This window comes from Sciurus vulgaris (genome assembly GCF_902686455.1).
Source record: "Sciurus vulgaris genome assembly, chromosome: 2".
In the NCBI taxonomy this organism is placed as follows: Eukaryota; Metazoa; Chordata; class Mammalia; order Rodentia; family Sciuridae; genus Sciurus; species Sciurus vulgaris.
This window is the reverse complement of record NC_136462.1, coordinates 87910887-87926384: the sequence shown is the minus strand read 5'-3', so window position 1 is coordinate 87926384 and position 15498 is coordinate 87910887. Positions and strand designations below refer to the sequence as shown.

At 31.9% G+C, this 15498-nt stretch overlaps 1 protein-coding gene across 1 annotated transcript in view; it reads right to left on the bottom strand.

The window, feature by feature from the left end:
* The window catches only part of SPRED1 (sprouty related EVH1 domain containing 1), a 77776-nt gene that overhangs the window by 16183 nt on the left and 46095 nt on the right, over positions 1-15498 (bottom strand). The window contains 3 exon segments of the mRNA XM_079125966.1: positions 10535-10581; positions 11617-11695; positions 11697-11786. Coding sequence (XP_078982092.1) covers positions 10535-10581; positions 11617-11695; positions 11697-11786 — 216 coding nt within the window.

The window sequence follows — 15498 nt, the reverse complement described above, 5'->3', positions numbered from 1 at the left end:
TTCTTTGGCACATCATTTGCTCCATTACAAAATATTTATAATTTCTACACTACTTCATGGCACTGTAGTGTTGTAAGATCTAGTGAGATGATAAAAGTAAAAATAATCTGAAAAGTTGTTATTGTACCAGGAAATAAACTTCAAACAATATATTAGAGAATTTACTCTCACTTAAAACTAAATATGTTAAAACCAGTAATCACTAATTTTGCCTAATTTTCGTAACAATTGTCCCAATATGTTGTAACAGTTAAAGCTAAATTATTGAAAAGGAATTGCCTATACACTGGTATCCACTCTTTCAAAATGTATAATCAAATTTGGGAAGAGTAAAATAATTCAAGAAATGTATTTATCTGTTCCAGAGATTTCTGAAAACACTGAGTTAATTATCAGAAATCATAAACAAAATGAATAGAAGGAAACACTAAAAAAACACAAAGCCTAAGAGAAAGGGTCTCAGAATTCTGTCTCATTCAATTAAGACATAGAACTTAAAACAGTTAACTTCTCTGAATCACAATTTCTTTCCATTATAAGTTTAGTATCTGTATCAGGGTTAACAGAGACACTTGTGATTAGGAACTATAAACAAACATGAATTGTAATAGTAGCATCAATGATAATTATGAAGTAACTATGCCTAAAAGGGTGATAGTTTTTATTAGGGTGTCTTTTATTGAATTATAGTCTAAAAAAGTCATTTAAGAATTGTAAATAAAAATATACTGTACTTTCAAAAAAATATACTGAACAAACAAAAAAGGTTATATAACCATCCTAATTTTACTATAATAACTCAGGCTACTCTAATTGTATTCTATAAAAATAACAGATTTTACTTGATTCAATATATTTATTTATTTTAAAAGGGAACTACTCAAAGTTTTCATTTAATTAAGAGAACTGAATTAGCATTCTAAATTGGCAAAATGGATTTCTTATTAATAATATTTTTTTCCAGCAAACTAAAAATTTAGATTAAATTGGCAATGCTAAAAATAAATAGTGATAAGGAAAATGGGCATGAGAACTGTTAATTCTACACACACAGAAGTCAAATCTGTAATTATTTCTAAAAAGCAATTTTAGTAAATGTATCAACTTTTAAAACATATCATTTTAGCCATTTAAAAAATTAAAAATAGATATTTCAGAACTGATTTTTATGAATTTTATAGTACTTAAGAGTTCCTACTTAAGGTGTTTTTATTTGAAATTTCTCAATATACTCCAAATATGCTCCAAAACAAAATTCTTCTGGCCCAAATATTGAACTTTGCCTTCAGAACAAAATATGTATGAACAGAGTTGCAAACAACAAGAAAAATCACATACACTTACTACTTTTTATATTGAACAAAGAAAAATATTAAGTATTACAAATAAAAAGGTTTAGGCACAAAGCACTTCTCTAAGGATTATTTTAATACTAAAACAATCAATCTGCTTACGCCACAATTGGGCAATGGTTAAGTAAATTATGGTATACCCACTACAATGATATAATGAAATGAATTGTGTATATTTATGACTCAACTTTAAAAAGTAAATATAATCAATACAACTAAATAACTCTTCTGGGTTTCTCCATGTAAACCTTCCCCTCTACCCTTTAGATCCTCAGTAGTTAAAACTACCTTGAAGTCATTATTTTCATTTTCTTTACAGTTTTACTACGTAAGTATTTATCTGTAAACAGATTGCTACAGATGCTTTTGAGTTTTATTTGACTAATATACCACCATGGGACCTTTTGAGACTCAACTTTTCGCTCAATTGTTTTTGGGTGAAATTTATATTGATGCATACCAACTGTGCAGCAATGACATAACACAAACTGAGTATTTTCTATGTATCAAACATCATCCCAAGCACCTTATATTAACTGACTTAATCCCCACAATAATAGACATCCTTTCTACTTCATAAAAAGAAACTAAAATTCAAAGTAATTAAGTAATTTGCCTAAAATTATACAGTTTATATGTAGCAGAGTCTCAATAAGAACTCTATAATTCACCTACCCAATCTCTGTCTCTGGATGTTTGAGTTGTTTTAATTTTTTGCTATTTCAAAAATGTTGCTATAAATAATCTTGTATAGGCCTCACAGTACACATGCTCAACAGTTTCTCTGGTACATATCTAGGGGTTAGAAATGCTGAGTTGCAGGATATACACGTGTTCCAGGTTTCATGATAAAAATTACTTTCTAAGATGGTTTTAATAATTTACATACCCAAAAGCAGCAATCCCTATCTTTATCAAGACTAGGCATTATCACAATGTTCGCTCATATAATGTAATATGCTATTTAATTTCTACAATGGATCAGTCTTATACAAAATTACATCTTCCCTTAGGAAGTAACTTAGAAAATGAACAAAAGAACAAATGAATGCACAGGTTTCTTACTTTAAAAAAGAAAAAGTCAAGATACTTCCTTACAGGGCTCATTCTGTTTTTACTCTAATCTTTTTCTGTTTAAAACACATACTTTCTTCACTCAATTACCACCTGACATTTCATATTTTTGATTTTTTGTATATCTCTTTTTTTGTCCACAATAGCTACCTTCAAATTTTCATTAGAAAACCCTCTTTATACTTAACCTTAACCATAGACTCTTCAGAGAAGAACCATTCTCCAGTTGATCATGCCTTCTTTGAATTCCATAAATATACATATATCTACAACTTAAATATTCTTGTATTTATATTTTTTCTTATGATCCAGTGCTATGTGGTCTGCATGACCTTCCCCCTGAAAAATCCACATGTGAAACTTAGTTACCAATACACAATCGTATTTGAATGTAGGGCCATTCAAAGGTGATTAGATGTGATTAGCACCCTTATAAAATAGGCCCCAGAAATCTGTCTAGTATCTTACACCATGTAAAGACACAGCAGAAGGTGCTACTTAGAACCTGGCAAGTGATCCCTAGGCAACTTTTAATCTGCCTGTGCCTAGATTTTCCCAGCTACAAAAATTGTGAGAAATAAATTTCATAAGCTATCAGTTTATGGTATTATGTTAAAACAGCTAGAAAAAAACCAAGGATAGCCTAAACAAGGAGAAATTCTGACCATATTTTATCCCTTTAGATTAGAAATAACTATGCTTAGCACACAGTAAGAACACTATAAATAGTATGTGCCATGCAAATATCTACACATCAGATCACGTTATATTACAGACCTCAGGAGTAAATGTTGTGCAATTTTAAAAAATGTAGAAAGAAAATTCCTTAAATTTTTACACAAAACATCTCTCAGTAACTGCTACAAATCCAAATGATAAGAAAATAAAAATTCTTCCCAAAATCCCATTCCCAGGGGATAGTCTGTTTCTATTTGACATACATCCTTCTAGATATCCTAATGTATGCACATTTGATTCTGTCTACTTTGATTCTACTTACATTATAGACAATCTATAGTGCTATACTATAATTATGGGCGTGTAGATTGTTTCAAATTTTTGATATGTACACTCCCATGAAACTCCTTATAGATAAATCTTAGCACATCTGTGATAATATTTCCTTGTGATTAATTCCCACAAATGGAATTTGGGCAAAGCATGTGCATACATTCAATTATATTACCAAGCTACTTTCAGCAAGCATATTAAAAACCCCTCAATAATTTATGATGAGGGACCATTTCCTTACATCTTTGCTTGCACTGGGTCTTATCACTTTACCAATGTTTGTCCATCTACCAAGGAAAATACCTCATTATTTTCCAAAAAGATTATCTGTATCATTTCCATAATTAAAATGAATAACAACCAAACACCTTTCTTAATTTAGATACAACTGAGTAAAACAGTCTTTGGGCTTTAAGAAATTTTTGGTTTTTGCTTGATTGTAATCCCTGAAAGTAACAGCTACAATGGAAACCTGGATGTAACAAATGACTAGGATGTAGCTCAGTAGCCTAGCATGCACAAGACCCTGGGTTTAATAACCAGTGCTGTAAAAAATAAACACAAATTAGGTGAGAAATGCCAAAATTCTTCCACAAGAGCAAAATGTTTAGTATATGATACACACAAAAACTAGATTCACTCATGCGGTCTCCAGTTTTTTAAAAAAACATGTATGGCAGTCACATACCCCCAAATCCAATGCCTTTAATATTGTGTGTTGGCATAAACTCATCTGTATCATACATAAAGTAACCCAGGCCAACGTTTAATGCACAATGGAAATCTGTTTTGCTCTTAGCTGCTGGTATAATAGTCTCCTACGCTAGCTAAGAGGCTGTTACATTTTTTCTTTTCCCAACACTACTATAGTAATTTTGCGTGTAAAAAAAAAAAAAAAAAAAAACAGGGTACAGCAATAAAATAATGCCATATCTAGCTCTTGATCAGAATAAAAGAACTGTAGAGAAAATAAAAAGACCCTGCTTCTCTCCTCTTTTTGTCCCTTTTTCCAGTGTTAACTCTGAGAACAGAAAATATACGAGTCTCAATAAATGAATGATGAAAGAGTAATATTATAGTCTACATTTGCTTAAGAAATTCATTCTTATAGTTGTTACAGTTTTATATCACTAATCACAGGATTTTTAAAACATATGTTGATTAGGTCATAGTCAACAAAAAGTTTTCAATAATTATGCTACTGGTATTTTAATAATTATACTATTGGTATTAAAAATTATATGCTGAAATTAAACCAATTATATGTCTGTGCTTTAAAAGCACAGAGCAGAAGAAACTCCCCATAATTCCACAAACCCAACTAAATCATTATTAACATTTTGGTGTAGTATCTCCAGTATCAATTCATTTTAGATTTGGCCACAACCAACACCTATTGCATTCACTAGATTTCTTTAGTAACTTTTAAGGATAATAAACAAATCACTTAGTTTTTAATTTTTATTTGTCTACGAGCTTTGTCTAGAAACATTAATAGTATATAGTATTTTCTTTAAACACCCTGAATACAACAGTTATCTGTGATGAAACAATATGGAAAGAATATGAAAAATGTGTTAAGATACAATGTCTGGCAGTAACAGTGAAGGAAAACAAGTTATCTGTCCTGGCTTACATAAGAACTAAACCTATCTTTCAAATGAAATGTTAGCTTAGTTTAAATGTTGATAATAAGTTTGTAGAATTTGTTTACCATATGTATCTATTTTTTTGAATAATAACCAATAGCTACTCAGTTCTTGCCAACCATATAAATCTTTAAACTACCCTTTCTTTAACTGGTAAATCTATTTCTAGGATTCTACTCCAAGGTCACACTTGAAAATGTAAAATGTAAACAAAAATTTATGTAAATTTGGATAATAAATAAAACTTAGTCTAAAAATATCAGGGCTTTTAGAAATTAATTTTATGACAATAAGTTTAAAAGAATGGTGATAGGTTGACTACAGTATCATAAAATATTTTTCACTAGCTAAATAAAGTCCATTCATTAACTGAATTCTCATAAAACCTTATTAAAATATTGCCAACTTATAAAATGAGTTCATGAACAATTTATATCCTCCTGCCTAATGCAAAATTACTTCAGACAATAAATATAAATCATAGCCTTTTGAATATTTTGGCTCATAAGTCACATTATAGGATTCTCAAAAAAAAAAAAAAAAAAAAAAACAGATTAAGTTAATCAAGTATTTCTCAATGGTAAAAGAGATAACAAATACAACTTTTCACTTCAGATCAATCAAGTCTTCTTTCTTCTACCCCAAAGCATAACATCTAAGATACTTTCCTTCTAACACTAAGCCTGTTGCGAGGTGAGTTTTGTGGTTTTGCTATCAATTCAGTATATCTTAAAAATAAATGCTACAAATGTTGACTGCTCTATTTGGAAAATATTAAAGCAGTCTTAAAATGAGCATAAGCTAGCATTTAAAACACCCCCCCACACAAAACCTTTAATTGCTTCATCAGTACAGTCAAAAGAAACCAAATGAAAAGAACAGTTATATATTAGACTAGATAGGTTTAAAAAACAATCCTCTTTTTTTTTTTTTGGTGCCAGGGATTGAACCAGGGATACTTAACCATTGAGTCACATCCCCAGGCACCCAAACCCACCTTTTAATTTTGTATTCTGAGACAGGGTCTCACTAAGTTGCTAAGTATGTCTTTGAACTTGTGATCCTACTGTCTTGGTCTCCAGAGTCACTGGAATTATAGGCATGCACTACCATGCCCAGAAAAACAACCCTAATTTTTAAGACTTTCTTCAAAAAGCCTTTCTGGAGTACCAATTATGTACTAGATCAGTCCTATACTAGACACCAGGGATAAAAGATGAGCGCACCTGTAATCCAAGCAACTCAGGAAGCTGAGGCAGGATGATCACCACACTTCGAGATCAGCCTCAGCAATTTAATGAGGCCCTCAGCAACTTAGTGAGACCCTGTCTAAAAATAAAAGTGGCTAGGGATGTAGCTCAGTGGGAGAGCACGCCTGGATTCAATTCAGTATCTCCCCCTGCCCCCCAAATCCAATGTTAACTTGTTATGAAATCCTTCATAGAAAACCATGAAATGGAAAGGTAAGCTTCTACTTCTGAAAACTGATGAGGACATTAAATTGTTTAAAGCAGAAAGCTGTTTATCAGTAAATAATAAACTGCCCGGCACACACACACAAAATGTCTAGCACAGTTGTTGGCAAAGAATAGGTAAATATTTTTTGAATAAATTAATGAATATTCAAAATGAAGATTTAATGCCTTCATGTTTGTGATCTAAATATAACACAATTATTGCTCTGGATTAAAAAAATTCAAATGGGTTATTCTTTAAAACCATTATAGCTGTCTTTACACATCAATCTGATATAAACACTACTTTAAATCAGCTCATATTCAGAATAATTCTGTTACTTATTTAAGATGAATTATGAAACTTAAGATGATATATTCTATTTCTAGTAAAGTGGTTAAATAAACTAGAATACACTGTATTCTCCAATGTATTTCAAAAGAATTATTTTCTTAATTCTTTGGCACATCATGATATAAACAGTATAGCACAAAGGTCAATTTATGAGTTTTCTTTTGCAGTTTTAATTCTGGGTATTGACTTAAAACATTTCCTGTGGTTCTAATCATCTTCAGGAGAAGTTAAACTTCCTTTCTGTTCATGCATTAGTTTTTTATTGCTGTATTAAAAAAAATCAGCAAAAAATTTAGCAGTTCCAAACAACATTCCATAAGTCAGAAATTTTGGAGCAACATAACTAGGTGGTTCTGGCACAGTCAAAATATCTTAACTAGGGCTGGGGTTGTAGCTCATGGACAGAGCACTTGCCTAGCATGCATGAGGCACTGGTTTGATCCTCAGCACCACATAAAAATAAATAAAATAAAGGTAATGTGTCCATCTACAACTAAAAATATATATATATTTTTAAAAAAGATATATCTTAACAGGTGATCTAGCTCAGGATTCCTTGAATTCCAAAAGAAAACTCAGTGGGTCTTGTAAATCTTATTTTAACTCACTTCATTAGATAAAAAGCATGCTCATGAGCCATTATTCTGAGCCAGGTGTGGTGGCAGATGTCTATAATTCCAGCTACTCGGGAGGCTGAGGCAGGAGGATCTGAAGTTCAAGGCCAGCCTCAGCAATTTAGCTAGGTTCTAAGCAACTTGGAGAGACCCTGTCTCAAATAAAAAAATAAAAAGGCTGAGGATATAACTCAGTGGTACAGTACTTAAAAAAAAAAAAAAAAAAAGATAAAATCATTCTGAAACCTCTCTATCTTAACCTTTTGCTAAGTGACATATTCTTATGCTTCTTCTAAGTACTATTATTCTGACTTAAAGGTTTTCTGAGGTAGTACCTTAGAATTTTCTACAGTCTTAACAAAGGAACTTTGGATACTTTTTGGTATTCAAGATATATCTTAACTAGATGGTTCTGGCTCAGGATTCCTCACCAGGTTGCAATCACAACACCAGGTAAGTCATTGTTATTGGAGGGTCTTGACTGGTGATGAACAACCTGCTCCCAAGATGGCTAACAAATGTTGCCACTGTCCCAAGGCTTCAGTTCCTCACCACATGGACATCTATATAGAGTGGCCTGAATGTCCCATAACACAGAAAGTGGGCATTCCCCAGAAATAGTGGTCTATGAGAGAGAGCCAGACAGAAGCTGCAATAACCCACCCCTGGAATCACAAACTGTCATTCCTATAACACTCTCTTTGCTAACATAACAACTCACTAAGAATAGTACACATTCAAGGGGTGGATTATATTCCACTAGAAAGAAGAATATTAAAAAATTGTGATTCTACTTTGAAAACACCACAGTATTTTTAAAAAAGAATTAAACTAGATACAAAATTGTTCTTACTGAAGTGACATTTAAATGAAAGGCTAGCATCTCTAGGATTATTGCCTATCTTATATTATGAAAAAGAAAATTAAGCAAGTACTTTAGTGTCTAAATACAGACTCTTTTAGTGGTCTATGAGTAAATTTTTGGACTGAGGGTACTAGATATCACCTTTACTATGAAGCAGGAATCCTAAGGAACTAACAATAGATGATTATTCTTACTGCTTTTGCTATGCCATAATCCTCTTTATTAGCCTTCTCTTTCCTGACTCTAACTTTTTATTACTTTGCATGGGTCTACAATAAACATATTATTCCGGGCTCATATCTTGCTTTTCTTACTCTATGACAAAACCTTCACACATATGGTATTATCAAGGAACATGATTTTGAAAATAATTTTTACAAAATTAATTGCTACACACATAAGGTCTTGCAAACTGTCTTCCAGTATTTATTTTCCCACACAATGTTAAATACAGAAATTATGTGAGACCAAATCAGAAGCATATTAAAATGAATAACCAGACAGGTGCAATAGCACACCTTGTAATCCCAGTGACTCAGGAGACTGAGGTAGGAAGATCACATGCTCAAGGCCAACCAGGGCAACTTAATATGATCCTCTGTGAAGAAGTTATCAAGGATGGTAGCACATTAATATTTTTCTTTCTTTTTTTCTTGACAAGTTATTGCTATGTTGCTCAGGTTGGCCTCAAATTCATGATTATCCTATTTCAGCCTCACAAGCAACTGGAACACACATACCACCATGTCCGGCTTCTTCTTTTTTTTTTTTTTTTTTTCCTCTTTAAGTGTTGCTGTAGGTCTCAAATCTTCTAAAACAAACATATTTCAGATTTTAAAAGTATTAAAATGAGCAATTGTGTACATAAAACATTTTGCCATGTCTTTAGGTCAAAACTATTTTAAAAATAATGAGTAGTAATACATTAATATGACATATATGAATTTGGGTATTTTAACTTAGAAAAATATTAATACTTTTTGCAGCAAATATGAAAAACAGAAAAACATTAAAAAGAAAGCCATACTGCTTAAAATTTTAGTTCAAAGGTAAACGACAAAAATACTCAACATTTTGGCTAAGTAATGAGGAAAGCTGATAAAATTTTAATAGGTACATGACAGATATACCTTATTCAACCAATCCCACCATTCTATTATTTAGATAATGCCTTATTTTTATTATCAAATATTTAAGTATATATACACATTAAATCCATGTATAAAAACTTTTGTGTATGTTCTCTTTATATACATTGCTACAAATTTACAAATTGATTCACTAGATCAAAACTGTTTATATTTTTAAGGTTTTATTTTTTTTAATTAAAGTGACTCTGACATTAGTAACATGAGATTTCAAAAGAATAGATTCTGCAGGTTTCAAAAATTAGAAATGTCAACATGTGAACTGGAAGTTTTAAAGTATACTGACACACTGCTTTCTAGAAAAAAAATTTACAATCTGTATTCTCTGTAGTGGGGCATCAACCAATCTCAGAGCATGGGGTGGTATCATTTTTTTAAAAACTTCAGTCATTTGGCAACTAAAACAGTTAATTTGCTTAAATTTATATTACCTTTTAATTACAAGTTAGCTAAAATGCAATAGTATCCATATGCTCAACAGCAATCTGCAATTTCTTTTCTATGTATTTTTGTATGGAAGAACCTTCCCTATTTTTTTTTTTTTTCTGGGGATGGGGGTCTATGATGTTGTGTCAATTTGCCTAGGCTATGCTCAGTGCCTATATTTTAGTCTAGATGTTGCTGTGAAGGTAACATTTTAGACATGACTAACATTTAAATCAGTAAACATGAAGTCAAAGAGATTCCCCTCCATGCTGGTAGCCTTATTCAAGCAGCTGAAAAAGACTGAGATCTGCCTGGAATGCCAATTTCCAGCATGTGTGCTCGCCTGCCTGCCCTGTGGATTTCAAATTGTGAACCACCACAATTTAGTGTACCAATTCCTTAAAAAAAATAAAAAAAATAAAAACTCTCCCTCTATACATACTTATTCTATTTCTCTGAAAAAACCCAGACAAATACAGTGTCTTTGAATATTTTTAAATAATTTACAGATTGGCTATTTACTAAGTCTAGTAATTTCCTCTATATCTTTAATGTTTAAAGATTCTTTTCAAGCCAAACTACTTACTTGTAAGTCATCTGCTCCTTCAGCTTCATTTTTAGATGCTGGACATCCTAAAAACACAGGTAAAAGTTAATTAAACATAGAATTTCTATCTTAAGAGTTTATTATTCACTAACTGATGTCATTAAATCCCTTCAGAAGACTGATCAGAAATTGTTCTGGGCTACCTGGCAACCCAGTTAGATATCGGTCACTTGTTCTTACCCCGTTATTAGAAAGTGTTCCCTCTTCTACTGGTAAAATTCCAGATACTAAAGAGATGTTTCTCTCTTTAGAATTTATGTCTTGTAATAAAGATAAATGACTAATATTTCATGGTAATTTTTCTGAATTAGAAATTAGACTGTTTTTCAAATTCTTTTTTTTTTTTTTGGTACTGGAGATTGAACTCAGGGGTACTAATCTTTTTAAAGTAGATAAGTTATTTAACCAGTTTCATGCATTATGAAAACAATATCTATACTAAGCATTTTCATGTTCTTGTCTGAGGTTTTCTCAAACTAGTTAATTCCTTCAAATTTCCTTATAAAATCCCCTCTTACATATTTTGATTAATTTATATAGAAAGTTATCTCCATTAATAAAGATATTTTCCTCCTTAATTAGAAAAAATGTAAATCTCAATTATTTCTTCCTTTGAGAAAAGAAACTGAGTTTTAATGTGATTTTTTTAAAGTAGATATTAAGCCAGTTTTACATGAAAATAAATACTTCCTCAAAAATTCACAAGCTTTAGAATTAATCACCTTGACAGACCACATGTACAGGGGAATATCTCACTGGGATTTTAATAGCTCTTACTGGTTTCCTCTTCTTCAAACTCTTACTTTAAAACATTTGTCTTATCTGAAGGCTACTGATATGGCCAAATAACACAGGCAATTGGTATAGGCTGTGATTTGACAAATATAAAATTGGTTAAGGAGTCCATTATTTCATCTCTACCTATTGTGAGGTTTCCAAGCCTGGTCACATAATGCAAAAACTGGCAAGAAGAACTACTTACTGTGGGTCAACTTTTAAGAAAGATGACCTCTACTCTGTATATGTAACAGATAAACTGATAAATAATCAAGGAAACCTACCTTGAGAAATATCCTCGATGGCTCTTCGAATGCCTCTATCAAAAGCCCTAGCATCAGCAGGACTTTGAAAGGTAAGGCCCAAACTTCTTATCATCAATCTTCCAGTGGTGAAATGTTGGAGTGACCTTATTGTAAATGAGGTCTTTTTTAAGCATACATTCCAAAACCACCTGCAAAAAGTCAGATACTAACATTAACATATGTATATCAAACGAATCTAAGGCAGAGCTTAGTTACAAAATAAAGTGAGAAAATAGTTACAATGTTTTAATAAATAAAAGATAATAAATATTCTAATACAATAAGCTCTTGATCTCAATTTACATCACAAAATCACTCACTAAAAAGCTTAAGATGGGAATCATTAAGACCAGGCAATTTGTAAACAGTATGTTTATCATACTTTCATTTTTTAAAAAATACACATATTCCCACTGCACACAAGATTAAAAAACAAAACAAAAAACAGGAATTATTTTGGGGAAAGAAGCAGATGGTGGCGGCGGTGGTAATAAAAACTTTTTAAAACCACCTCCCTAAATTTCTTAAAAGATGTTAATATTTTGAGGATTTAATGGTCACAGCAGCAGATCAAATTCCTGCTTTGCCCCTTTCTCAGAATATATATTAAGTAGGTTACTGAAACTTTTAAAGCCATAACTCCCTCATCTTGAAATATCAACTGCAATATTAAATACCTCATATTATGGAATTACTGAATGAGCATTCATGTAAAAAGCTCCAGGAAATGTGTAAAACAATATGCCTTTGTTTGATTTCCTCCTATTTTTATTTTGAAATTATATGAAATTTATAGAAAAGTAACAAGAATAACAGAAATTCCTGTCTGTCCTTTACCCAATTTTATCACACTTATTTTTAGCATTCTTTCTTTCTTTCCCTCTGAATATGTCCATATATAAACAGACATTTTCTCCTGAACTATTTTAAGGAGCTTACATATATAATATCCCACTGCTCTTTAATACTTGAGTATTAAAGGAATGCTGTTCTCTTATGTAATTATTGTACACTGATCAAATTCAGATAATTTAAAATTGAGACACTTTAATTTATAGTGTATATTCTAATCCTGTCCGGTGTGTCAATAATGACTTTTATAGCATTTTAAAAAACTTCTAGTGCAGGATCCATTGTAGGATTACAGATTACATTTACTTATAATGTGTCTTCAGTCTTTTCTCAGCCTAGAACAGTTTTCTTAGCCTTTTATATCCATGCCATTCATAGTACACTTTTAATAAACATTAGTTATCATAATTATCATACAAAAGTAAATCTACACTAATCCTTGCAATTAACCTAATTAGAAATTAAGACTACACACCTTAATATTAGGGAATACTCTAGAAAAAGGCAGGAAGAATTTAAAACCATCCAAATAAATTCCAGATCCCATATCCTATTTTTTTTTAACAGTACTCATACTAACGTGCAGGCAGAGTACTTTTATAACAAGTATAAACCTTATCAGACAACTCCCTTGCTTCAATGTCTTCAGTCTTTTCAATGCTTTCAAGACTGAGGCCAAAATTCTTTTCATAAACTGCTAGGGTCTGCATGAGTTGGTCTTGGTCTATTTAAGCTCCATTCTCACTCTCTACACTCTTCCTAAATGTATGTTCACATTACATCCACCATTCATACCCTTTGGTGCCCACTCAGTACTAGTTCCTCTCTCTGGAACTCTTTCTTCTTCTTAACCTTATAGATACATTCTACTTAAGATTTCAACTTGGAGTTTGAGTGCAGTGGTGCACATCTGTATCCCCAGGGACTCAAGAGGAAGACCTCAAGTCAAGGGCCAGCCTTGGCAACTTAGAGACCCTATGTATGGCAAAATAAAATGGGCTGGGGCTCAGTGGTAGAGTGCCCCTGGGCTCAATCTCCAATACCAAAAATCAAAATTAAAACTAAAATAAACTCAACTCACATATAACTTCCCAAGTAAAGCCTTTTTTGATCCCTAGATTGGATATAGTCTGATAAGGTCCCCGATGTACTTTACTGTATGCATTTATAATTTTTAAATTGGAATGACAGATCATTAGTCTAAAAGCTGGATAAGGGCAGAGACTGCCACATTTGATCATCACTATATTCCCAGTCTTCATCATACAGTAGCAACTTTATATTAAGTATTCAACAAATATTCCTCCTCAGAAAAATGTACATTCTTTTCCCAGAAATTTTCAGGTTTTATGTACTCCCCTATGGATCATTAATTAAGAACCTCTGATACTTTAGGAATGATTTAGGTTCCAGGCAACCACTGATGCAGTAGAGCCTACTTGTACTTGCTCCTGAGAGTCAATTGTTAATTTTTTAAGGAATTTTGCTGGTCATTATATAAAGCTAAATTATATATCTTTACAATTAAGTTACTCCAAAACCAAAGTAATAGTTAAAACTCATGGTTTCCTAATTACATCTTACAATTACATATATTCTTGAAACAGTAGTTTATATCTCTCCATCTATATGGTGAAAATACTACATACGCTGTACTATTGCTTATTTCTGTCCAATTCTGCATTCAGTGATGTTATACTGATGGAAATCAAACAAGGTGCAAATATGCAAATGCTATAAATCATTGCCTTTGTTCCATCTTCAAAGCTAACTGTTAAATCTTTATCAGCATATCACTAACTATCAATGATTCTTAATAGTAAGTTTTATTAATTCCGGAATAAATAATCAAGAAAGTGTTTATAAGCAATGGAATGAAACTGCCTCAACAGTTCTACTACCCACATTTTGATGACTCTACATGTATTAGAAAAGAATAGACATATATCCATGACTTTTACGAATTAGTTCTTTGTTAAGGCATTTTACACAGATTTATTGTATAAACATTTTGTTGGGCAAGGTGGCATATGCCCATAATCCCAGTGACTTGGGAGGTTGAGGCAGGAGGATCATGAGTTCAAAGCCAGTCTCAGCAACTTCGCAATACCCTATCTCAAATAAAAGGCTAGGTATATGGTTCAGCGGTAAAGCATCCTTGGGTTAAATCTCTAGTACCAAAACAAATAAACATTTTGAAGCAATAGTAATGATAAAATTGATAATTAAATTAAGTTCTGGAACTTAAGAAATCCACTATTACATTAGGAATTGCTGCAATGTTTTTACTATATTCATTCACAAATAGTAGGAAAAGTAGTATTTTCAAAAATTACATTAAATGGAAACTGTGGTGTGTGGTGTAATCCTAGCTAAAGGTTAACTATATGCTAACTATGAAAAATACAGATAAATAGGTGAATTCTAGAATTCAAGACAAATGAAAACTACTCAGCAAAAATGTACTAAAATCTAAAATAGTTGAAGGGAAAGAAAAAAGATGTCCCTGTATACTTACTACCAGGCTAAGAGAGAGGGAAGAAGAAGGTGATTAATGAGAACAGATTTATGAGTAAAAAGGGTCCAAAATAAAATCAATCAGCTATGAAAAGTAGAAGAAACAGGATTCCAAGGATGGAGAATTTGGTATAGCTGAGAGGAATTTTGTGTAGTTGTTAGTTAAGCTTGTGGGCTCAACAGCCAAGACCAGCTGGGTACAAGCCAGTCTCTACCAATTACTCTCCAACTCACTTCTGAGAATTAAATGATAAAATACATGAAGTACTCAAACAATGCCTGACATAGTCAATCACCAATAAATACTAGCAGTGATGGTGATGGTAGTCACTAGGTAAAGCCACTGGTCCATGATAAGTTAGTAGATATGAGAGGCTGGGAGTTGTGATTTTTAAGGGGAAATTTTTTTGTGTACAGTAGAGGGAGGTTTTTGAATGATAAGCACAGATAATCTGGACTTAAAAGAGCTTATATGAATAGATTTGGAATTGC